General features: G+C 48.7%; 1 protein-coding gene across 3 annotated transcripts in view; it reads left to right on the forward strand.

Moving 5' to 3' along the window:
- Nucleotides 1-26,467, forward strand: part of GRID1 (glutamate ionotropic receptor delta type subunit 1) — a 753,528-nt gene that overhangs the window by 159,288 nt on the left and 567,773 nt on the right. For 2 of the 3 annotated variants that reach the window (XM_079138204.1, XM_079138202.1), the window contains exon 3: nucleotides 6,161-6,445. The exons of the other annotated variant lie outside the window; for it this stretch is intronic. In XM_079138204.1, the coding sequence (XP_078994330.1) occupies nucleotides 6,161-6,445 (285 nt within the window). The remainder of the gene's footprint in view (nucleotides 1-6,160; nucleotides 6,446-26,467) is intronic. 3 annotated transcript variants of the gene reach the window in all.

Here is a 26,467-nt window from a genome sequence, read left to right on the forward strand (position 1 = left end):
TGAAGACAGAGGACTGAGGGAGCCTGCAATAGAGTGACCAGAGAGGATCCTGGGCCAGGAGGGCAGTGAAGGCCGGAGGAGGAAGGGCTTGCAGGTCTCCAGAAATATGGAGCGCTAGCGTGTGAGTGACCGAAGCAAGTGGTGGACAGGTTGCTTATCAAGTGTGTGCTCTGCACTCAGGAGGGAGGCACATTTCCATAGGGAGCCTGGGGGAGGATCCATGCACTCTAGGGCAGAGGCCCAGTGCTGGCCTTTAACAGCCCTGCCCCCCATGTAGCCCCATTCTGTGGTTTTGTTTACCCTTTGGATGTCTTAATAAAAGATGAAAAATGTTTATTCTCCATAGATCAATAATTTACTATGAGTTATGACAATACTAAATTTGGTCAATTATTCATTGGCCATAAAGTATTTATAAATGCTACCTTAATTTAAAGCATTAGCCATTAGAATTCAAATATTCATAAAGCCAGTGCCAATTTAAAGGAGGAAAGGAAGGACTCAGATAACAAGGGTGGCAGGGGGGAGACTGGGTGCCTGCAGCTGTTAAGATGATTGGAGGCATGAGATGGCCCGAGGGAGCAGCCTCAGGGCTGCAGAGGTAGTGGACTCCCTTGGGAAGAGGTCATTCCTTCTTGGCAGGTAGGGCTCAGTCTGGGTCTGCTCAGAGCCTGGCTCTCCTGCTGTCTGCAGGACCAGTTAAGCCTTGCTACGCCTAGGTGAGGCGAAGCACCAGCCAGGCTGCTTCTTCCCCAGGTGGAGGCTCTCGCTTGCCTTGTTCACCTGGAAACATCAGGCTGTTTTTGCAGGGTGGTACCCAGAGACCAGTTAACTCAGGGGCTGCTGTTTGAGGGAGCTTGTGATCCCAGAGGAGCAGGGGCGGCATGGGTGGAACTCCTCTATTCACGAATCAGGTCTGGTTCCCAGGGGGAGCAGGTATGACTGAACCTGGGAATTAAAGCATCCAGGATGCCTGGCCAAAGGCAGGGCAGGGCTGGCAGTGGCCAGTGTCGTTACAGGCAGGGCACTGGAAAGGTGGGTCTCTTCTAGCATAAGCCTTGTGGGGTATTATTTCCCACAGTGTTGGCCTGGGAATTTTCTAGATATCCCAATGGGGATGGAGAATAGTGCCCAGGATGACCTCAGTAACTGGGGAGAGGCGCTTCTCCTATCTCTAGTCCCCACCCTGAAGTCAGGTACCAAATGACTTGATGGACTGAAGAATTGCTTCCAGTCAGGGCAGGCCATATTCCTGTTTGCTTGCTCTTTCCTGGTGAGTGTTAGGCTTGGAGTTGCCCTGGGATTTCTGTCCAGGAAAGGGGATGTAAGATTAACTGCAGAGTCCTGGGCTCTGTCTCCTGTTCGCCTCCATCTCTTCCCATTATTGGCAAGAGATTGGGGGGATCTGGTGACCTGGTTCTGAGGTTCTCTGGCTGTATAGCACTGGTCAAATGACCAGCTCTCTCTGTGCTTCAATTTTCTCACCAAGGGATAAGAAAACTCACCTGGGGTGAGAGTTAGTGAGCGTGTGTCCTGTCAGGTGGTCAGTATTGCACCAGACATATCTTAACCAGATCCTTGGCTGCTGACATCTTCCCTGGGGAAGCTGATGGGAGTGTGAGTGTGACAGTGGATGGGAGGGGCGTGTCTGGGAGCCCTGGTTGAGCTCCCACAGTTCTTCTCTGGTGCCAACCCTGAATTCAGAGCAGCCTCTCTCCTCCCAGTTCCTGGGAAGCTGCTGACCGGCTCACACACCTTCTTGTTGACCCTCTGCTTTCCTGGGCCAGAGCTCTGGGCAAGGACCTTGAGCTGCTCATTACGATTCATCTCTACTTCCTTCCTTTCCCCACCAGTGAGTCCTGCTCAGGGAGCCCTTACCAATCCATCAAGTCTGCACTCTAATCAAGAGAGAAATCAGTTTTATGACTATATGATATTGGAGGCAAAGAACGATAACAAAAGCTGTTATCCTCTAGAGAGCTTTGGAAACACCTCTAAGCTTCAAGCTGGAGGACCTTGACTTCTGAGGTCCTACTAGGCACCAGGCAGCCCACATTGCTCTATACAGATACAAACCTTTCATGGAATGCACCCAGCAGCCCTGGGAAGTGGGGACCATCATCTTTATTTGGTGTTGGTGTGAGTGTGTGTGTTTGTGTGTGTGTGTGTGTGTGTGTGTGTTTATGGGGGATGGTGGGAAGAAGCCCCAAGAGTATTGACCCCTCACCCAAGGTCTCACAGTATGTCCACAACAAGGTCCAAACTCATACCCAGGAGTTCAATGTCTTTTGTCACAACCAGGGCACAAGTTGTGTAATGTCTCCTCTCACATAACCTTGATTAAGCTAATAGCTAATTTGGCTTTGATCTGATGTATTTTGATCTTATTATTTTTATGTTAGAAGCCTCCAAATAACCATCATTTCAACAGTGCCCCAATTAGCAGGCCATTCACAGTGGATTGAAAATTGACTCGCATTGGGTCTCTCCATTAGTGCCTGGGAGAGACTTCCAGCCTTAATTACCCACCCTGTTTGCTAAGGCTGGGTGGCTTGTGATACTGCAGATGGCTGCATGAGGGGTGGGTCAGCCATGCCCACCTCCATGAGGGACGGCTGTCAGCATGAGGAGCAAATGGATCTTAGGTGTGACGACCAGCACTTAAGATCCTGGGCATGACTTGGATGGAGAAGTTGATGAGATGGGGAGGGTCCAAGGAAAGGACTGGGAAACTGATATCTGTCATCTTTATGTGTACAGTGTCTGTGGGCAGTTGCTATCCATGTTCTGAGTCCTGTAGCTCTGCTGGGGGGAGATTCTTATCCCCATTGAATAGAAAACTGAGGCTCAGCAAGGAAACCTGCCCAGGACCACATGGCTACTGACTAGAAGGGAAAAACCAGAACTGGGTGTGTGAGGTCTTTTCCTGCAGCCTGGTGAGGGGTGCTACCTGGCTTCTGGGTCTTTGTCATGCTACACCCCCACTCAACAACCCCTGCCACCATTACTGCTGGTCTAAATCCTTTTCTTCCTTTGAGGCTCTGATGCCAACCACACTTCACACTTCTCTGAGAGCTTCCTCTTTTTTTTTTTTTTTTTTTTTCCTTAGGCCAAATTGTAGTGTCTGTCTTCTGGGTGGATCCCAAGTGCTCAGGGCAGGGGCCTGAGTGGGATGGGTAGGTGTGTTGATATATGCATGAAGCATACAGGAGGGCAGGAGCCAGTCCCTGTCCCCAGTGCACATGTGTGAAACTGGGCCTTGGAGAGGTTCTGTGGCTTCAGGGCCTGGTGGATATGGATTTGGGGACTTCCTAGGGTTTACTGTAAGTGACTTGGGAGGGAACTGGTCAGAGGGAGTGACGAGAGCCTGGAGTGACTGACGGCTGCAAGGCGGGTTCTCTCTGATGTCCTGGTTGGAATCATCTCTCCACAACTAATGGCTGGTGTTTCTGGACAATTTATGCCCCCATGATGTTCAGTTTATTTTATAAAATTGCTTCTAAGATTATAAATGCAATATCTTGGCATTAAAGAGATTCTGTACAAAAAAAAAGAAAGAACAACCTATTCATCATCACCGTGTTGTAGCTTTTAGAATTTTTTTTTCTTGCTTTATTCATACGGATGCTTTCTATCTAGTTGTAATCAGGGTGAGCATATAATTTTGTGTCCTGGTTTTTTCACTTGACTGCTTCTCAGAAGTGTTTTCCCCCTGTGTCTGGCACTGTTGGGGCTTGGGTGGTGTATCAGGCCAGCCATGTCCCTTGACGGTTGTGTGGTCTCACATCTCATTATCTGGGAAATGGATGCAGTGATCCCTTCCCTGCACGGACAACCTGAGAATAACATGAATTCACATACATCAAGGACTTGACAGAGTTTGACCCAGAGGAAATTCTGCTACAATTGTCCTACCTCTTACGTAGCTTTCATGCTTAGCCATTATTGGAGAATTCTTTTTCCTTTGCTAAAGGAATTGCCTATTCATGTCACAAAATTTTGGCAAAGTATAGAAAAGAATTTAGGCTTCTTCTAAATTGCAGTCGCTTCTAGCATTTTGCATGATTTCATTCCGATCTTTCTTTCATGCGTGTTGAGTTTTATTTAATTGATATCATAAAACACGTACAATTTCGCATTATTTTTCACATACCTTTTTATGACAAGTACTTTCCCATGTTACTGTGGTGTTTTCATGAATGGTTTTAAAGGCTGCATATGCTTTCGGCAAATGGAGCCCTTTCATAACCACTTACCTATTTGCATCTTTTAGATTGTCAGCAATATTCCAAGAGTACTGCTAAGTGTCCTCTGCATGCTTTTGGACCTAATGCTGTTCCTTCAGTTTGGATGAGTGCCCAGAGAGGAATTGTTGACCAGGGAGCATGAAAATCTCGGGACTCATGGTATCCTTGTAGGAGTCTTTACTGACTATTGTGTGCTGGGCACTTATTTGCCTGTGGAAGGGTGGTGAACACAGCAGGCAGGCACTGACCTTGTCTTCTTGGAGCTTGAGGTCAAGTTGAAGAGCCAGACAGTTACACAGGCAACCATGTGGTACAGTAACAGGGAAAGTGGGGGATCCTGTGATAAGGGGACTTTAGTCTATCTGAGAAAGTAGTTTGAGTCTTGAAGTAGGAGTGGGCATGTGGGTTGAAGAGGTGAGTCTGAGAGGCCAAGGGTGAGCAGCTGGCTGGAGTCTAGCGGGCAGAGGTGTGGTAGGGAGCGTGAGGCTGCAGGTATGGAGTTTGACTCTATTTCTGAGGCTCTTGGGAGCTGCCAAGGGGTCTAAACATGCAGGATGTGACTGGATTTCTGGGAAGTCTGGGTGGGTGAGGGCAGAGCATTTGGGTGGCTTTCAAATTCTCAGGCGAGACTTCATTGTCCCTCGTGTAACCACCTCCAGTCCCTGGCTTTGGAGGCAGTGGATTCAGCAAGGAGAATGTGTGATCTGAGCTGTCATGATGCTCACAAGGGGCAAGGCCAGCCCCTATCAGGGGAGCAACCACATTGGATGCTGGTGAGTGTGGAGGGACCTGGCCTGCTGTTGCCTTCTCCTTGCGGGTGGGTTTCCTTGTCTTTGCCTCCTTCCCCTAGCCCTATTCGAGCATTACATAAACCCAAGGGCTCCTGACCGAAAGAATCACATTGTCAAAGTTGTTCAAAGTCTGCTGCGTGCAGCAGATGGCCTGCTGCCATTCACAGGCTGTGTTTTGAAACCGCATCTGCTTTCCCACATTCCTGCCGTCACACAAAGCATTCAGAAGAAATGTTTGCCTCAAAACTGGCATGGGGGATTGTGGCATGGGAGGTGCATCTTTCTATTAGCTGGTCTGGCATCCTAAAAAGGCATGAGTGGGTGGTTAAAAGGGGTGCCCCTTGTGGTCACTGGGTGATTTCAAAAGTTGAGTCCCTGAGTGCATTAATGCTAGAAGAGGTTGCTGGCTGCCCTGTCGCATTCCTCCTGCATGCCCTCAGCAACCTTTTGAGCTGCGGGCATATCTTCTTTTGTGATTTTCAAGTGGCTTTGGAACAGTCTGGGCTTCTGGAGCCAGCTGCTTCATCTGGGGTTTGACCTGGTATTTTCACAATAGTACTCGAGTGACTTGGCCAGAGGAGCTGGTTTTCAGCCTTTTCTTTTGCCTACAACCTGGGTGCTGTGGGGTAAGGACATGTCTACCTGCTTTGCTGATAGCATTCAGGCCTCTCAGTCCTAGTTCAGTTTAGTTCTGCCAATAGTTGTAGAGCACACAGCATATTCTCAACCCATGGCAAGGTTGCTAGGACACCCAGATTCACAAAATGAGTTTTTAGCTCTTAAAGGGCTCACAGTCCTGGGTATGATCACTAGATTAGAACTCTCTTGGGTGAGCCAGGCAGATTTGAGAGGGATCCTCACTCTAGCATCCTTCTTTGTATAGCTCCTTCCGACCTCCATTTCCTCATCTGTTAAATGGGCACAAGAATGCCTAGCTGAGATTGTCAGTGAGACTGCTCATGAGTTGCTGGCCTGGCCCATGACTTGGTTCTTGGTCCTTGGAGGGAGCATCTATCTCTTGGGGCCCTGTGCATGAGCTGCCAGGCACAGGCTGTGTGAATTGAAGCCTGTGAAGCATTTTGCTGATGGTGACCCCTCCCTCTCTTTCCCATCTCTTTCTAGCCTGTGACCTCATGACCCAGGGAATTTTGGCTTTGGTCACATCTACCGGCTGTGCGTCTGCCAACGCCCTGCAGTCCCTCACAGATGCCATGCACATCCCACACCTCTTTGTCCAGCGCAACCCTGGGGGGTCACCACGCACCGCCTGCCACTTAAACCCCAGCCCGGACGGCGAGGCCTACACACTGGCTTCGAGACCACCCGTCCGCCTCAACGACGTCATGCTCAGGCTGGTGACAGAGCTGCGCTGGCAGAAGTTCGTCATGTTCTACGACAGCGAGTATGGTGAGTGGGGGGTGGGTGGGTGCCTGCTCTGGGGCTAGGGTGCAGGGACAACTGGGTGCTGGGAGACCTGCGATGTTTGGCTTCACCTGCAGTGGCCCAGCGTTGGGGAACTGACTGGGCTGTGAATGGGTGGTTGGTGGTCTGGACTGAGTGGTCCTCGGGGTGGTTGGGCCCAACCTTGAGCTTCATGAGTAGGGTAAGACCTGCAAAAAACAGATCTGAAGATAGGCACTGAAGTTGCTTAGCAACAGTACCTTATCATGACAATTGAAGTTTGAATTGTCTTAGAGTTTTCAATAAAATATTAATAAACTGTTGGCAAGGATCTGAAGAGCTGTATGCCAGCAGCAGTGGAGGCTGCCAGCCTGGGTCCTCCTGGAGGCCTCCCCTCTAAAAATCACCTCTCATGTTGGATGGTTGCACGGGCTTCTTGGTTCCTTGCCTCCATCCACCATGATCTGCCCCGAGTTTCCGGTCTCAGTCTAGGGCAGAGTTCAGAGGGAGGGATGCCCGGAGTGTCATGTGGCCAGCCTGGGCTGTTGTGGCTGGGGATACTGCATGGATAGACAGGGCTTCTTTAAAGACCTCTCATATGAAAAAAAGTATAATGTACTTGTTAGGAAACCACAAAAATGGGCTTTGGAGAAATAACTTCATGTTTACTTATGATTGCTCTGTATAAAAAGATCAGTCTGAGTTCTGAAATAAAATGGTTTTCACGTTTTTCATTTAAAATATTTTATTTGAGGATTATTGAGATTCACATGCATTTATGAGAAATAATGCAGAGAGATCCCATGTGCTCTTCAACCAGATTCCTCAGGGGTCACTCCTTGCACAACTATAGTACAATATCACAACCAGGATCTGGTACTCCATGGGCCTTGTTCACGGTTCACCAGTTTATATGCTCTCCTGGGTACAGATTTATGTCTGTGTGGTTTTGTCACATGTGCAGATTTGTGTGACCACCAGTAGGGGTACAGAGGTGTTCTCTCATAGGAGTCCTTGGGTTACCTCCTCATAGCCATAGCCACCTCATTATGTGTTAAGGGAGGAGAGGTACTGGTGAGGGTCAGTAGCCCCATAGGCCAGAGCCAGGATGGAATGGGTGGACTCTGGAAGTTCCATTTTGTCTCCTGGTGAAATAATTTCTTTGCCAAGAATGTAACTAAGAAAAGAAGTCAGCATATGTTTGCATTTGCTAAATACTCTGCTTCCCTAAGACTGGAATGCTGTCCTCAGCTCTTGAACAAATATGCTGTTTGGAGCCTTCCAGGAAGAATTGAAAGAGCAAACAGTTTTTGTGCTGAAATAATGATGAGATGCTGATGGGGACAAGGGTGGCCTGAGGCTCTAGGGACTTGATTGGACTCTGTCCAGGAGCAGGTCTCTCCTTCCCGCCCCTGCTTAGTCCCTGGTTCTTGAGGAGGAGTTGGATACCATGTAACAGCCCCTGGTGCCACAGAGCATCTCTCAGGGTCCAAGCCTTCCCCTGAGAATCCTCTGGGCTATTTTCCCTACTCTGAAGTTCAGTCTGCACAGAGGCTGGGCCCTCTGGGAGGTATGGACACCACCATACCTCCAGGGCTGGGCATGTGCTGGCATCTCCTGTGTTCAGACCCTTCCAAGCCTGTCTCTCTCAGGTGCTATTGTTTCCCTTCTGCTCTGGCCTGCAGACACCCTAGGGCTTGGGGAACCTCAGCCATAGTAGCACTCCAGTCTGCTCACCTTCCAAACTCCTGTGATCCTTATAGATTGAATGACACTGGTGGCACTTGCCCAACCCCTGTATTTTCTTCCTGCTACATCCCTCATCCCTACTCAGCTCAAGAAGCAGGTCCTCAAAGAAAGACATCCTGATCCCACTTGTCCTACAGAGCTGGTGTCTTGCCCACACACTCTTCTGCCCTCAGCTTGCCCTCAGCTAATCCTCATACTCACCAGGGCTAGTCTTTAGTGGACCCTGGACTCCCTTACCAGGTGGTCAGCTCCAGGAGAGTGGGACATGTGCTTTTCACTGCTGTGTTGCTGCTGCTCAGCATGGTCCTGGCACAGAGAATCCTCCCAAGAAATAGTCTCAAATGAACAAACTCATGGGTGATGACGGAGTTGTCAAATAATTTTTGCATAAGACAGAGGAGAGATGGGAGACAGATAAGGATACTGGGTAGTCTGATCTTTGAATCAGGGTGGGGCTAGGCAGCTAGAAAGCAGCTGTTTCATTCTTTAGACACACCGAGCTGCCTGTCTCTTCTCCTTACCCACCCAGAAACCCCCAGAAACCCCAAAGATATGCCCCTCTTTTCTGACGTGGATGCTTTTGCCACTTTTGGTGGGATTAAAGTTATTTTTCAACTAGACTGCCCTTAATCATTGATTCTGCAAAGATGCAGGGTGACCAGTAGCTTTCACTTGGTGGATCACTTGTAGGGCATTGGCTTGAGGTGTCTTTGAGGCTGTATGTGGGTTCAGCAATAGAAAGTGTGTGGTGGCTCTGTGAGGCTTCCATGGTGCAAGGGAGGGACTGGCAGTGACCTGCCATGTTTGCTGAGTCTAATCCGGACAGCAGAGGTGAATGGGACACCTCAGATCTACCATACATAGCCTGTCAGAGCAGAGGGCCCCCTCAGCGCTGTCCAGGGTGCTGACCCATTTGACTTTAGGCTCTCTGGAGTCCAGAGCTTTTGGATTCTGGGCTGGACCGCCTGCCTTTGCCTGCCCAGGTCATTGGCCTCTTGACGAAAATCTTTGGGACTAAGTTTCTGTCCAAAAACATTCTCTGTCAAAATTTAACTTCCTGACAGTCTCTGCTTGTCCTGGCTCTTTCCCTTATGCACAGCCAAGCTTCTGTCTTGCTTTCCAGTGTGCCTGTGTTAGGTGAGCCAGAGTGGCAGACATGCATGTGCTGTTTTTCAAAGCAACCCAACCCTGAAAGAAGCAGTGTGGGCTACCCCCTCAGCATGGCGGCAGTGAACTGTCCACGTGCTGTGGGTGGATTCTCATTGCTGCTATGGCCAAGACAAATGGTGCCCCCAGAACTCCCAGGGCCCCTCCTCCACCCCACTCACTGCAGTACTAGCTGCAGATGAGCCCAATTAAAAAGCAAATTGAATGTAAAGGCAGTTTTATTCCTTCCAAAGTCAAACAGAAGTGGTTTGGGGATATAGTGACTTGTTTCGATGCTGATCCATAAGTATCTTTATATATATTACTTTATTTACGCCGCCCAATACCCTCTGAGGTAGGATTATTGGAACATTTCACAAATGAGGAAAATGGAGCTCAGAGAGATCTTTTTGACTCTAAGACCCATGCTCTGAGCCAAGGCTCCATCCGATTTCTAGAATTTGGGGCTTGCTAGACTCCAGCTTTCTTTCTCCTATTCCCAGTCAGACAGAATTTATGTCAGTAAGGAGGGAGGGCTGGTTTAGAATGGTCTCAGTATGCTGTAGCCTGCTGTGGTCAGTCACTTTAGTGACCATTATACATAGGGCCCCTCCTTTGTGGGGTGAGACCTGATTCTTCCTCATTTACCTGTCAGGCTCCCTTTAAACCCAAATGTTTTTCATGGCTGGAACCTGAGGACTGGGTATTTGAATTAAGAGTCAGAGATCAGAGCAGGAAAAGCCATGGCCCTGAAGTACAGTTTGGCAGAGGCATGTGCTGAGGTTTGGATATTGAATGTTCCTCAAGGATCCATGTGTTAAAGGCTTGGTCTGCAGTTTTGAGAGGTGTTATGGACCTTTAAGAGGCGGGGCCTGGTGGGCGGTCCCTAAGGACTGGGGGCGTGCCCTCTCAGTCTCTTTGCTTCCTGACTTGTGATATGAGTGGTTTGCTCCACCATGCATTCCCGCTATCATATGGCTCCTTCACTCGAGGCTCAATGCAATGAGGCTGCCAGATCTTCATCCTGAACCTCCAGAACTGTGAGCCAGAATAAGACTTTGTTTTTATAAATTAACTGCCTCAGGTGCTTCATTATAGTGACAGAAAGCTGACTAATGCAGGGTGAGAGAGAAGTTTGTGTGTATATGGTTTACAAAATACGAGATGTGCCATTTGGTAAAATTCCATGGAATATACTTGTGTGCTTGTTGTGACAGCAAAAGGAAAAATAAAAGAGAAACTGACATTTGGGATAGAAAATCTGTAACATTAAAATATCAAAAGTTTGGATGAAAGAGAACAGAGAACTTTCTGCCTTGCCACTTCAAATGCTGGGATATTTGTGTTTATTGTGGTGTGTGTGTGTGTGTGTGTGTGTGTGTGTGTGTGTGTGTGTGTATTGGGGGTGGGTGCTAGTAGCTGTAACCACAATTTCTCTCTAGTGAATACATTTGGATGAGGGTTGTAGTTGTGATGGGATCTTAGATATCACTGACTCATTCATTCAGCAAATAGTAATTACTGAGTCCCTACCATGTACCATGTATTTTGCCAAGTACTCGTTTTAGATGAAGAAACAGAGGGGTGGAGTAACTTGGCTAGAGCTGCACAGGGCTGGGATTGGAAGTCAGGGTTCATGGATTCTTTTCTTTATAGCATCTCTAGAGTATGGTAGACCCATTTTGACCTCTGGTCAGCTTGCAGGCTTGGGATGGGTTGAGAGCTGGGATTTTGCAAAAACACAAAATCTCAGGACTCCACATGAGTGGTCATTATCTAGTCTTAAAATTATCTTGAATAGAATATACATAGTTGTAATGCATATGTCCAATTATAAGATAATTTGCCCAGAACCCATAATCAGTTTAAAAAATGTAAAGGAGCCCTTATGTATTTTACTCTGATCATTTCCTCCCCTATAAGGGGACTTTACCACAATTTTAATTATGTCTGGCTTTACTTGATAATTATGGATCCTAAAATACATATTGTTTAATTGGTCTGTTTGTGAATCTTGTATTTGTGGAATAAATATAATATACTTCTGTATGTTTCTGTGATTGCTTTTGTCACTCAACATTAGGTTTCTGAAATTCATCCACTTGATGTGGATATATTAATAATATTTATCTTTGCACACTATACCAAATTTACTTATCTATCTTATTGTTACTGGGCAATTGAGTTGTTTTCAGATTTTTGTTATCACAAATAATGCTGATAAGGACTTTCTCTTTTGGTGTTAGTGTGCAAGAATTTTTGAGAGTCTATTTGGAGGAGCAGAACTGCTGGACCCTATGGGCCAATGCAAGTTTTGCTTTATTTACTTGTATCAAAATGTTTCTTAAAGCATTCCTGTCTCTTTATGCCACCTTCTGCCATAAATGACAATCGTCTAAGTGCTGGACCTCACCAACACTTTGTATTGTCTGTACATTTAAGTTTCTAGTGCAAAATGTTCCTCTACTCTGATTTAATTTACATTTTTTTCTGATGATAAATGAGGTTGAACATCTTTATATGCCTTTGTGGGATATTTTTGTTTTCTCCTCTATGAAGTGCCTGTTTGTAGTGGTTAATTTTTACATCGAGCCTCTTCTTTTGTAAGCTATGTGTGACGAGTATCCTCTTTCAGTTAGTTCCTTGTCTCAATGAACAGAAGTTCTTTATTGTATTGTTGTCAAATGTGTTCATCTTTTTATAGTTAGCTCTCTTGCTTGTCTTATTTAAGAAGTCTTTCCCTGCCCAGATGTCATATTGATAGTTTCCTTTTGAAACCTTGCTGTCTGCATAGAGAGCTGATATTGTCTACCTGGCTGGACATCTACAGCTAGGACCCAGTTCAAGCCTTGCCTTGCCCCTGATGTGAGCCCACCTCTCTTTGCATCTGTGACCCAACATCCTTCCCACCTGAGTCTTATTCTGCTCTGACATGACCTTGGGGCTAGTCATGTTCTTGGTGGTGATGAAGAAGGAAAAGGCTCATTCAGCACAGCCTGTGACAGGGAGGTTAGGGAGAACTTCCTGGAGGAGATGACGTTTAAGCAGATACATAAAGCACAAGTAGGAGTTAGGCAAGCAAAGAGCAATGAGGAGAGGAAGTATATTCCAGGCAGAGGGAAGAATAAGCTGAAGGCCTGGGAACAGTGAGAAGAGGAAAGATCATGTGATTGGATTATGGGTGGTGGCCAGGGATAAGGCTGGAGGGACAGATTGTGGCAGGCCATAGAGGCCTCAGTGAGGAGCTCAGAATCCCTGGGACTTGCTGGGAGCCATACTTGCTTCCTCAGCTGGTACCCTGAGATCCTTTTTCTCATACTCAGTCCAGGGATCTATGGGCAGACAAAAGAGATGGTGTGGCCTTCATTGCCAGAAGGCTGTAGACCTTCTACTGCCTCCAGCCTAGACTCATTGGCTGAAAATAAAAGGGAAGAAACCAGTACATGAGCAGGAACTATGATCTGATTGGGGACAAACTGAGTCTTGCCAGAGGCAGGACTGATCTTCCCAGATGACCCAGGCCTCCAGCTGCTCCCTCACCCTGTGCTGGGTGCCATGAAGGAGCTTTATCTTCACTAGCTCTGTGAGTTGGGTTTGTATTGTCACTGCTTTATGGATGAGGAAACTGAGGCTCAGAGATGTGAAGGGAGTTGCTCTAGGATATGGCTGGTGAGTGGCAACTGGCCAGGTCTGATTCCCCAAGCCTGGGCATCTCTGCTTACATTTGTCCTACAATTCTCTTTCTTCCAGGGACTTTTACTTCTGGGAGATTCTAGAGGTGAGATCCAACAACAGTCAGGTGTTTGCTGTGGGAACTAGCAGGGCTATCCATCTGAGAAGGTGCAGTGGCTCAACAGAGCCACATGTACATGGGCAATGAGACCTCAGGGAGGCTGGTGGGCTACCCAGGGCTGCACTGTGGGCAGCAAGTACCACAGGTGGACTTTTTTAATGTGGAAGAATTTATCGCAGCATTGTTGGTAACAGCTGAAATGAGTAACAACCTAAATATCCATCTTTAGCAAATTGTGATATGCACATTTAATAGAAAAGTGAATATTAGCTGACAACAGCAAAGTGAGAACGTGCTGGGGTGTGTGGCTGTGCAGAAGTGAGCCTGTTGGTGTGCATATCTGAATAGACACACAGTCATTATAAGGAATTCTTGGGACAGGGAAGGGAGATGTACTTTCTCTGCACTATTTCTTTGTTTCGAGTTTTATATGAAGTGCAAAAATAAATAAAGGAAATGAAGTACACATGGTTCGCCAACCTGTCTCTCCCACTTAACACCCATGGTGACTCCTCTGGGTTTCAGCCTCCTCTTCTATGGAACCAGGATGGTATTTTCTTTCTTCTTCTTTTTTTTTTTTTTGGCCCTGGATTTGAACCCAGGGCCTTGTGCTTGCGAGGCAAGCACTCTACCAACTGAGCTATATCCCCAGCCCCAGGATGGTATTTTCTGAGCAGTAAGGGAAAGCATGTGGCAGAGCACCTGGCACAGACTGAGTGCTCTGTGTGTTCACAATAAACCACGTGTGGGGACCGGGAGTGGCAGTGTTCAGCATTCTTCCCTCACAGCAGTGGGTGTAGGCGTGAGGAACCCCAGGAGAACCTTGGTGCAAGAGATGTGACTGTTTACCCCCCTAGCTGAGGGTGAACCTTGAGTTTAGCAGTTAGGGACATGGGATCTGGAGCAGTCGTGTTCAAATGAATCCCAGATCTGCTCCCGTAGCTGTGTGACACTGGGCAAGTCACTTAAATGCCTATCCAACAATCTCCTCATTCCTAAAGTGGGGATAAGATAATTATCTCTGTCTAATGTGGTCGGTGTGGAAAGTCAATGACTAATTTATATAAAGGGCTTAGCCTAGTGCCTGGTGCCTGCTAAGTGCTCAGTAAGATCCACTGTTCAGGAACTTTGCCCAGCAGTGGCCCCATTGCTGCCCAAAGGAGGCTTGCTGAATCCTAAGGTGCTGGTGAGTCCCTGGGTTGTTGCACAGAGTTCCACTGTATCTTGGTTGTGCTCTTGATGCCTGGGGAGGCAGAGCCTGGAGGTAGCTCTTTCACCTGCAGGTGCCATCCAAGCCCCATGGAGAGGCTGAGCTGCAGGGCCTCCCTGAGGTCTCACTGCCCATGTGGCACACGTGAGCCACCGTACCTTCTCAGCAGGACCACCTTGCTGGTTCCCATAGCAAACACCTGACAGCTGTTGGGCCTCACCCCTAGAATCTTCCTGAAGTCAAACTCCTAGAAGAAAGAGAATTTTTAGGACAAATGCTATTTTAATCCGTGCTCCTTGCTGACAATGTGTCCTTTCCGGCCTCTGGCAGAGCAGACCAGAGGGCTCAACTGTGTTGGCAAGAGATCTGGTTAATAACACACATCGTATCATTATGGCATTAGTTTAAATTGAAGTAATAAATACTTTTTCCCGATGAAATGAGCAAGTGAGTTTAATTGCTAGGAAACCTACGGAAGAAGTTCGACAATAACTTTACCCGGACGAGTGTTTTGGGTTTTGTTCCTCAATCTAATTACAAAGCAACTGTACTTTGGGGCGCGTTAATTGTAGTGTTCGCCAGAAGATTAAAGTTCATTAGCGCTGAAGTTCCCTCGCCCTCCGTCGGTTCTGCCATGTGTCTGGGGACTTGAGGAGGTGCCTGGTGCAGTGTGGATAAAGACAGGGAAGCCAGGCTGTGTTGGCTTCCCCGGCTGCCCCATCATGGGCTGGTCCTGCAGGAGCCTTGGGGGCAAGCAGATGACCCAATCTCGACTTTTCCTCTTCCCACAACACTCCACAGTGCCTCTTGGAGGACAGATGTGGCTCCCATTGACATCTCCCTTCTCCCCAAATCTCCTCGATTCCACACCTGACAGGGAACAGGGAGAGGTGGTATTGCTAAATACCAGAATTCCATGAAGGGCACCAGTGAGATGTGGCCCCAAACTCTGTTCAAGTCCATGTCCTCTTGCTTACTTCATCCGGGGCAAGGCAAGCCATGTACTCTTCAGGCTTTGGCGTGTCTGATCTGCAAGATGAGTATCAGGGAACTTCCTTCCGAGTTGCTGGACTTTTGCACAACAGCAGGGCGAGATCTTCAGCTTTATAGGTTTTTCTCGGCCTGTTGCAAAAGGATCTGTTATGGTTTGGATGTGAGGTGTCTCCTCCCACAAAAGCTCAGGTTGTGAGACAGTGCAGTGTTTGGAGGAGAGATGATTGGGTTATAGCCTTAATCTAATAAGCAAATTAATCTCTGATGGGATTAACTAAGTGGTAACTGGAGGCAGGTGGGGTGTGGCTGGAGGAAGTGGTTCATTGGGGCATGGCTATGGGGTATATATTTTGTATCTGGAGAGTGGAGTTTCTCTCTCGCTCTGCTTTCTGATCATGATGTGAGCTGCTTCCCTGTGCCACACTCTTCCTTGGGCCCAGAGGAATGGAGTCTGCCGTCTATGGATTGAGACCTCTGAAACCATGAGCCCCTAAATAAACTTTTCCTCCTTTACAGTTGTCTGATTGGGTCCTTTAGTCACAGCAGTGAAAAAACTAACTAAATCAAGTAGGGCAAGAGATTCCACTTTAAAGGTTTTTCTTGGCCGGTTGCAAAAGGATCCTAGCTGAGGTCACACAGGAGGCCTGGGAAGTGGGTATCTCTTGCTTGTTGCTCAGCACTGACTTGGGTGGGAGGCCTATGGGTTTTTGCTTGGCTTGTCTCTTGAATATCTTAAGGAACATCAGTCCCTGTTATGGTTTGGATGTGAGGTGCCCCCACAAAAGCTCATGTGTGAGACAGTAGCGCAAGAAAGTTCAGAGGAGAAATGATTGGGTTGTGAGAGTCTTAACCTAATCAGTGGTAGGATGTGACTGAGGAGGTGGGAATTGGGCCGTGACTTTGGGCATATATTTGTATCTGGCGAGTGGACTCTGTCTGCTACCTGATCACCACATAAATTGCTTCCCTCTGCCGGACTCTTCTGCCAGGATGTTTAGCCTCTCCTCGAGCCCTGAGGAATAGAACCAGCCTTCTATGGACTCAGCCCTCTGAAACCATGACCCCTAAATAAACCTCTACTCTCATATAGTTGTGCTGGTTGGGTCCTTTAGGCATAGCAGAGAAGAAACTGACTAAAACAGTCCCCATGGGAATTTTGGGAGACAGAAAGGCTGGGAGTGGCTTGTTTCCTTGTGCACCCAAAGGTCCACTATGACCACTGGAGTAATGGCCACTGTTCTTGTTTTGGGCCTCCACTCGCTGCCCTCTCTCACTTCCTTTTCTCCTTTCTACCCGTTCATGCCTCTCCAGCTCCTCCTGCTGCTGACCATACCAGGTGCAGACCTGCCTCAGTGCCTTTGTGCTGGGACACTCTTTTCACAGATATCTGCATGCTGCTTTGAGATTCTATTTCTGCTTGGTACCCCTTTCCCTCTTATTTGTTCCCATTGAATTTATTCCTATTTACTCAGTTTTCAATATCTGTCTTTCCCCAACTAAAATGTGAATTCTGTGCAGTTTATTTAAAAATATATTTTTGGTTTTAATTGATACATAGTAATTGTACACATTTATAGGGTTCCATGTGACATTTCAACACATGTATATGATGTGTAATGATCAGATCCGAGTAATTGTCATATCTGTCACTTCAGACATTTTTCATTTCTTTGTGTTGGGAATATCAAAATCCTTTCTACTAGCGATTTTGAAATCTACAGTTAATTGTTGACAATGATAGTTATTGTGCCGTGCTATAGGATATTAGGAGCAATCCCTCCCACCCAACTCTACCAGGCACCTTCTGTTTGTTTTGTTGAATGCTGCTGGATTTGCAGCATTTAGAACAGCACCTGACACTTAGTAGATGCTCATTAAATATCTGGTGAGGGAATGAATGAGTTGATACTTTCAGCAGGTCATCATTCATTTATTCTCTCAGGAAGCATTTTTTTCTTCCAGTGCCAGAGACCAAACCTGGGACCTTATATGTGCTAGGCAAGTGCTCCACCACGGAGCGACACCCACAACCCAAGCATTTGTTTGTTTGTTGGAGGTTTCCAATGACAACTGTAATACCGACATCCCATGGAGTCTGAGGGTGGATGAGGGAAGTTCCCTCCACTTCCGGCAGAGAACCCTGAGTATGTCAGGGCCAGGGTGGGAAGGAGGTGTAGACGTGCCCAGCTCTTGAGAAGCTCCTCAGGAGGAATGAAGGCGGAGCGCCTGTTTATGTCGCCGTGCCGTGAGGTCTGTTGGTGAGTCCGGCTTCTGTTGGGGCACTTGGCTCCATTTCTATGTGGCCTTTTCTCTAATGTGCTCCTGGGCGTGCCAGCGGCTCTCCCTGATCCTTCATTTTCTCATTTTGGCGGTGGGGATAATAAAAACGCCCACCTTAGCGGGCTCCTGAGGCTGAAATGAAATGACGGACTGGAGAGCGACGGCGCTCCCTGCAGTCCCTGCTCATTTCTCATGTTTCTGGCTCTTCCTCGGTTCCCGGGGCAGCGCTGGAGATCCAGCCTGCCAGTCAGATTGTCCTGGGAGCCCTGGAGCCTGGAGCCCTAGCGCTGCCCCTAGAGGCAGTGGGCTTTCGGCTGGGAGCGGGGAGGGCTGTGTCAGTGGAGAAAAGCCACGTGTGCAGTGCCCGGCTGCGAGGCTGCCACCGTGACTGGGAGCTCAGGAGGCTTTGGGAGGTTCGGCAGCTCAGGGCGGAGCTGGAGGGAGGGAAGCCGTCCGTGTGAAGGGGGCGACAGAGGCTGCATGCAACCTGGGCAGCCTGGTGATGGGTGGTCTGAGTGGTTCACTCCTTGTGTGCAGGGTGGAGTTCACTCTTCCGACCTGAGGCTTATCCTCCTGTGCCCGCTCCCTCTGTCTAGTCGGGATGCTCACCAGCAGAAGCCTGTCCTTTGTGTTTGCCTCACAGTCTGTGTGACTGGTTCCCCACTGTGTTTTGATTCTCCTGCCTGCTGCCCACACTTGCTTCCATCTGAAGGTTCAGGCCACCGAGGATCAGAGATGGGGGTTACTGCTGGACATGGTCATTTCCACTGTGGCTGGTGTGGTCTCCTCTGCAGGCCTCCATGTAGGCATTTCCTCCCTGGAAATTGTCCTCCAACCCACCTGCTGAGGTGGCCTTGGGTGCTCACCTGTGGCCAGCCTTGTTGGCCAGGGCAGGATTCCCACAGAAGCCTGGGCACCATGTCTTTTAAAAATGTTTTTTATTTGTTCTTTTTATACATGACAGTAGAGTGTATTTTGACATTTCATACATACGTGGAGTATGACTTCCCATTCTTATGGTTGTCCATGATGTGGAGTTTCACTGGTTGCGTATTCATATAAGAACATAGGAAAGTTATGTCTGATTCATTCCACTGTCTCCCATTCCCTTCCCGCCTCCCTTCCCTTCATTCCCCTATGTCTAACCCAAAGTACTTCTGTTCTTCCCTCCATTCCCCCTTATTGTGTGTTAGCATAGCCACATTGGAGAGAACATTTGGCCTTTGGTTTTTGGGATTGGCTTATTTTACTTAGCACGATAGTCTCCAGCTCCATCAATTTGCTGGCAAATGCCACAATTCTATTTTTCTTTATGGCTGAGTAATATTCCATTGTGTACATATACCACATTTTCTTTATCCATTCATCTGTTGAAGGGCACCTACGTTGGTTCTATAATTTTGCTGTTGTGAATTAAGCTGCTATAAATGTTGATGTGGCTGTGACAATACAGTAGGCGATTTTAAGTCCTTTGGGTATATACCTAGGAGTGGGATAACTGGGTCAAATGGTGGTTCCATTCCAAGTTTCCTGAGAGATCTTTATACTGCTTTCCAGAGTGGTTGCATCACTTTGCAGCCCCACCAGCAATGTATGAGTGTACCTTTTTCCTCACATCCTCACCAACATTTATTTTTACTTGTAGTCTCGATGATTGCCATTCTGACTGGAATGAGATGAAATCTCAGTGTGGATTTAATTTGCATTCTCTTATTGCTAGAGATGTTGAACATTTTTTCATATGTTTGTTGACCGATGGTATTTCTTCTTCTGTGAAGTGTCTGTTCAGTTCCTTTGCTGGGTACCCTGTCTTGACTTTGGTATCATCACTTGGATCGCCTTGTTTGTTTGCTTACTTGTGTATTTCCTGCACACATCCAGAGAGGATTTGCAGAGGCTTCTAATGATGCTTGAGAAATGATGAGGTTAAGAAAACAGCAGACTTAGGAAGCCAAAACCAAGGCTGCAGTGGCTGTGCTTTCCTGGCTGTCAGAGTGAAAAAGCCTGAAGATGTAAGTTTTAGGGACTTCAAACCTTTGGGAAGGAAGAAGCAGAGGGATCGGCTTCTCCCAGACCTGCAGAGAATTCCTCCAGAGGGAACTGATGTTTTCAGCAGAGACTGAGGAACAGAATGGATGGTAGCTCTGGCTCAGCTTTGAAGCCAATGCACCTGACTTTCTCAGGTGAGCATGGTTTGCTGACCATGGATTGTGGCCCTCTCACAGCCTATTCCTTCCCAGGCTGGATGGAGAGTGATGGAGTGGTTGGATTTGCCTCTGTGTGAACTTCCTTTGGCCTGGCCTTGAAAGAGGTCATGAATCTGTGCTTGGCAAGGGTTGCAAGTTTTGACATTCCTCATTGCTCACTGAGTGAGGCTTGATGGGTCCATTCATTCTGTCCAGTTCTCCAGGACATGCACCCACTGAGGGCTGTGTAGGGTTCTGGGGAACTGGAGGGGAGCCAGCAGGAGTGACCTGTGCCTCCTTGACCTGACAGTGACTGCTGTAAGCCAGGTGAGGGCTGTGATGGAGGCCATGCAGGGCCCGCCATGGAGCTGCTGCAGCACCTGGGAAGGCTCCGTGAGCTCTAGGAATGGCGTCCTGATGGAGTGAGGAGGGCTGAGCCCAGGGGAGGGCAATAAAGGGAGTCACAGAAAACTTGGAGGCATCATGGGAAAATGGATAGATTTTTAAAAAAATTTTTTTCTTTGAAATAATTTTTATTATACTGTAATTAATACACACCCACTTGGTTCTACTCCATTCTGTTTACCTGTTGTACAATACAACATTCCGCAGGGTGAACACCTGTGGGCTTTCTTTAATCTACTTTCCAATTCAGTGATGTCTGGTGTCTTCCTGTCACACAGAGCTATAGCACGCACCCTAGAATAGACGTCTTTGCAAGCATTTCTCAGTACATGTATGGGATGCATTGCTAGAAAGCAGAGTTTCTGGGTCATGGGGGACTCTGTTTTCAAATTAGGAAACTGAAAGATGGTGGTGAGGCTGCAGTTGCCAAAATTAGACAGGACGAGGAAAACAGGCTCTGTTCTGGTCCCTGTTTTTCTTGACGACTGGAAGGAAGATAACTTCTTGGGTGCCATATTGCTGAGAGAAGTGTGATTAGGCAGAAAGTCAGGGACAAAATCCAAAATAAGACAACCAGATGAGATGTAGCAAGGGCTCCCTTAGGTCAGCAGTAGCTCTTGTGAGAAGGGATTTGAGAATCCAGCCACCTGCAGCTTGGTGGGCGTAAGGAGTGGGAGGCAGATGGTGAGGATGGAGGGGTCCCTGTGTGGGTCCTGCTCTGATGGACCACACCTCTCAGGAGCGTTGAAGTCAAGTTGACATGAGGTCAGAGAAGAGGGTCTTTGAGGTCTTGGGAGGAGTGGCTGATGGGCTTGGGACAGGGGAAGGGCTGACATGAGCACACAGACTGAGTCTGCTCTGAGGAGCCCAGACCCAGGCCCCAGACTAGTGGAGTGGGTGGTGCAGGGAATAGGAGTCAAACTCAAAGGTCATTGCCAACTGTCAGAGATGATCTGAGCTGAAAGGGGCTGCCTCCATCCCCCAGGGAGCCCCTGGGCACTGACAGGAAGGTCCTTAGCTCTGGCCCCACTTGTGAGCAAGTGTTTTGGGTGGCTAGTCATTCATTATGACCTCCAAGTCTCCACTGAAGATGTGGACATTGCCCTGCCATGTCTGCAGGCTCACCAAAGGCGCTCGATGGAGTCTTACTAATGGCTCATAAACAGATGCCACGTCCTGCAGAAGGAGGGAATAAAACACCCACTGTCTAGTTATTCTGTGCCAGCCGCAGCCCCAGCCATCTCAGCCTCACAGGAACTCGGCAAGGTGGGCATCTGCCACCAGCTCCTCCAGGGAGCAGGCTGCAGCAGGCTCTAGCAGTCTGTGGGGATTTCAGCCTCAAACTTTCCTTTTCCTACCTTCTCCTCGTGCCAGGTGCTCCAGGTGCGTGGGCGTGGGTTCCAGCACAGCATCCCCAGCCTGAGGAGGAGATGGTGTGGGAGGGCGGCGTCCTGAGGCCTCAGGGTCAGGGGATGCTGTGGTTTGACCAGGAGGCATTTTCTGGCTCCTGCCCTCTCCTCACATCTCCCACCTCCTCGCCCCACACTCCTGACCCACATGCTCTGGCCCCTCATGCACATGGTTCACGTGGGTTCATGCTCACAGCAGAGTCTCAGGCCCAGGACTTCTGGGGAGGCTGCCTCCTCATTGTGGATCTTGAAGGATGTTGTTTCTAGACACTCATGTGGCTCTGAGGTATGGCCACAAGTGTAGGCATGAATGTCACCTGTGGGGTCTTGTCCCATGGTCTGGATTCTGTCTGTGCTCTGGGTAATTCTCACTTTACTTTTTAATTAATTTATTCTTATTGCAGAAAACTAACACACCACAAAATACGCAATGTTCACTATGTTTAAGTGACAATCCAGTGGCATTCAGTATGTTCACAGTGTCATGCAGGCATCACGACCATCCATCTCCAGAACTTTCTCATCTGCCCAAGGTGAGACTCTGTACTGTTCACCTCCCTGCTCCTTCCTCCCTGTAGGCATCATGCTGTCCTTACTGAATTTGACTCTTCTTGGTTCCTTATACAATTGAAATCATAAATGACTTGTTTTTTTGTGGCTGGCTTGCTTCACTTAGTGTGGTGTCCTCAGGGTTCATCTATGTCATAGCAGATGTCTCCTTCCTTTTTAAGGCTGAATACTATTCCATTGTGTAGCCACATTTTACTGATCCATGAACCCTTGGGTTTCTTCCACCTTTTTTTTTTTCATTAAAATTTTTTAATTTTTACAGACTGCATTTTGATTTATTGTACACAAATGGGGTACGACTTTTCATTTCTATGGTTGTATACAAAGTAGATTCACACCTTTTTTCAAGCTGTTGGAAGAGACTGTATTCCCCTAGGAATCTGTGTGTGTGTGTGTGTGTGTGTGTGTGTGTGTTTTGAATTTGTGAATTTGTGTGTTACATGCTTTGGAAGACATCCCTTTATTCCTTACTCTGCTACCTAAGTCACTTTCCTTAAGCTCACTGCTCTGCTTAGACCCCCTGCCTAAGGGGCTCTTCTTCCTTAAGAATCATGTTCAGATTCCTTTGTGTAGCCTGAGGAGCTGAGGTCTGTCCTCATATCTGTCCTTGGCCTCTTCTTCTGCCACTCCCTCAGGACTCCCAAGTCCCAGCTATATAGGGCATATCAGGGCCCAGGCAGGAAAACACTCCCCCTGAGGCTGTTCAGAGGAGGACACTTAACAGGTCACAGGTGAGCTCATGGGAGCTGGAAGCGTCTCAGACAACTGCAGGCAGGTGCCAAACCTGGGGCTTTAGGGACGAATGGAACAGATGGTCCCAGAGCCAGGACCACTTGATGGGAACTGAGACCTGCTAGAGGGGCCACCTTGAGAGAACTGGCAGCACGGTGGAGATCTACCACCACCAGAGACAACCGACAGAGACAGGGAGGTACCCAGACTTCCCTTCTCTGACCCCAGCCTCCTGACGTGCCTCTCATTGGTGGGTTATAACTGGAAGTCACCGAGTCTGGGAAGGGGAGTTTTTTAAGGGTGCTCAGTGACTACTGGGCTAGGATGGATGTGAGTGCCAGCTTCCTGATACAGTGTCCTGGGGACCTGTTTTTTGCCCTTGCCCTGCCCGCCGTGGCTCCCTTGCTGTCCCCAGGCACCTCCCTGCCTGACAGCTCTAACTCTGTCATCAAGACTCCTTCCAGTGTCTCCCTGCCTTGGAAGCCTTCCCTGCTCCCTGTCCCTCTGCCAGATGGTCTGTCTCTCCTCTAGGCTCCACGGCCCTCTGTCTCACACCCGGTCACTGGGCCATACTCATTGACCGCCTTTTCTCTCTCCCTCTGGGCAGCGAGCTCCTCGGGGTGTAAATCCTGCTTTCTTGACTTCGAATCCCTGGCACTGAATGCTGGATCTTAAGCATAGGAGGCCCAAGCAGGAGCATATTCGATTCAGCAAAGGCTTGGAGGTCAGAGAAATAACATGCAAAGAGATCTGGAACTTTCTCAAGGGCATGCACATGTATATGCACATGAGCACACACACAAGTGTGTTCACATACACACACAGGAGCACGCACCCAGGTATATGTGCATGCACAGTGCACACTCACACAGACACACATGTACAAGTGTACAACCACACGTCTCAGGTGTCTGTGGTAATTAAAGTCAGAGGTGCAGATGAATGTAGTCTGCTTTCAGCTGTGAATCTTGCTAACAGTCACCAAGAAAGATCAATAAATTTGCCTTCTTCCTTCTAAGCAGGCACAAGGCTTCACTGGAGGGCCTAGGGCAGCTCAAGGTGAAGTGTCTCTTGCACTCTTCTTGTTCGTCTAGCCTGTGCTGGGGGCGGGGGCGAGGGCAGCATCAGGTCCTTGCAGACCTCCAAGATGGGGACGAATGAGTCAGGGGTGCCTGTGGTCCACCTGGGACTTCCTGGTGCCCCTGTTCCTGTTCTTGCCACTGCAGTCATGGGCCTGGCTACAGAGCCAGGCTGTGCCATGGTGCTGTCTCTGTCCCTCTCTCCCACTGCACAGGGCCTGGCACCAGCACCATGAGGCTTCTGGAGCCCCTGCACCTGCCGTGGGTCCCTGGGCCATCAAGAGGAGAAGGTGTGTATGGGGCCATGGAGCCTGTGCACAGGGGCTCATGAGAGTAAACGGGCCACCTCTTCCCAACTCACGTTTGATGACAGCACTTTGGTGGCTAGAACTCAGCCGTGGTGGAAAGCTATGCCACAAAATCAGCTTTATACTTGAGCCAGCGTAGCGCTGCGCCATGGGCCTGCCCTCAGGGTGCTTATGACCTGCTTGGCCGTGGAGACAAGTCGCAACACAGGATAATCAAGGGCACAGTTTATGCTGCAGGGAAGGTGGGAGTCTGGGAATGTGCCAAGGAAGGCTGGGAGGATTGGGGTGGAGGCAGTCGGGGTGCCGGGGAGGACTGGAGAGCCTGAGCATAGAGAAGCACAGGGTCTGAGACAGGAGTGGTGGGCGGAGAGTTAGGTGAGTCTGCAGGTGAACTGGCAGGGCCTGGGAAGCTGGGCTGGATACTAGGCTTTGCTATAGTGGGGAAGGTTCTCAGCAGGCCAGGAACCTCCTCCTCCCCTGCCTGTGGCGCTGTCTGGAGGCAGTTTTGGTTGTCTGAAGTAACAGGTGGTTGGGCAGAGTGCGGGTGGCTCTCGTGGGCAGAGGCGGGATGCTACTAAACATCCTGCTGTCCCCGCCCCCTCCTAGCCCCTGATCACAAAGACATTTCTGGTCCAAAAGGGAGTTTTGTAGGTTCATGGTCAGGGGTGTATAATGTTGTGTTTTGAATGCAGTGTGTGGAATATAGTGGAAGGTGTGTGTGTGTGTGTGTGTGTGTGTGTGTGTGTGTGTGTATGCACATGCATGCACATGTGTCCAGGGGCTAGGGATGCTGGGAACATGAAGCTGCAGGCAGGGCAGTAATGAGGAGGCCCTGGGGGGACTTCAGGGTGATGATGAGCCTGATGGAGGTGGAGGTAGGGAGACCATCACAGAGGGGCCATGTTGGGGCCCTCTTTGCCCAGAAAGTGACAGATCTTGGAAGCAGACTGGCTGGGTGAGTGGAGGGAGGTGGTCCATCACCAGCCTAGGAGGCTGGTGCTTCCATCATCCCAAAGAGCGGCAAGAGTGAGGGGAAAGACGGCAAGTGTGACTTGAGCCCCAGATTTCCAGGGACACAGAAGGACTGAGCCTCAGAAATGACCCTGTGCACCCTGCTGTCCTTTCAGAGAAGGGAAATGGAGCCACAAAAAGTAACAGCAAGTGCCTTTGTGCTTTGAGACAGCAGAAAGTTTGAGGAAAGTGTCATTGGACAGTTGAAAGGTGTCAGGAGGGTTCTGGGCCTGGCAAGCTATGACTTTGCCCTCCATGCCACAGACACCTGGTTCCTACTGTGGTTAGAGTCCCAGATCTGGGTTCTATTTCTGCTCTGCTACCTGCCCAGTGGGACCATTCTGACCTTCAGTTTCTTCATCTATCAAATAGAGATAACACTGGTACCTCTCCATAGCCTATTCATGGAATTAAGGGAGGGCATTGATGTGCCTAGAACAGGGTCTGGCATATTTGGGTAAGTGTTATGATTATGTTGGGAAAAGTTGGCAGAAGTGGGTGGGGTGTGATGGATGTAGTGAATGTAGTGAATATGCAGGGCAGCTCTGCCAGCCTGCTGGTGCCCAACAGGGAGGGAGATTCTTTAAATGCTTGTCCCCGCTGCTTCCAATCCTCTGGCAGCTTCAGTTTCTGCCTCCCTCAGGGAGAAGGCCTTGGCAGTTTCCAGTGGGGCTTAGGCTATAAAGGATGGGCAGAGCAGGGCAGGAGAGACCTGTAGTTTTCCCAGAGTCTCCCCCTAGCCCTGCCACAGGACCAGCCACTGGTGTTTGTTCCTCTTGGATTTATTTCCCTTCCACCAATCAGGAGAGGGGGTGGTCCCTGTGACTGACATCTCTAAGTAGCAGCTGTAACTAGAAACTCCTTAGGAGATGGATGTTGGGGACTTCTTGAATTATTCCTCCCATGTCGCTGCTGTATGGAAATGAGCTGATAATGGCCAATTCCATGTGCAAATCAGCTCCAGGTTTAGCTCAGCCTGAGCAGGCCTGATGCCTCCCACACTATAAATACCTCCTCTGGAACTAGGGCAGCCCCAAGCATGGCCCCAGCACTGTGCAGCTGCCAGGAATGGCCCTCCTTCTTCTTTGGGTCTCTCACATTTCATGGTCTAGTTCAGTGTTGGGCCCTTTGGATACGTTAATTCCCACCAGAGCCTG

This window comes from Sciurus vulgaris (assembly GCF_902686455.1).
Source record: "Sciurus vulgaris genome assembly, chromosome: 4".
NCBI classification, from domain to species: Eukaryota; Metazoa; Chordata; class Mammalia; order Rodentia; family Sciuridae; genus Sciurus; species Sciurus vulgaris.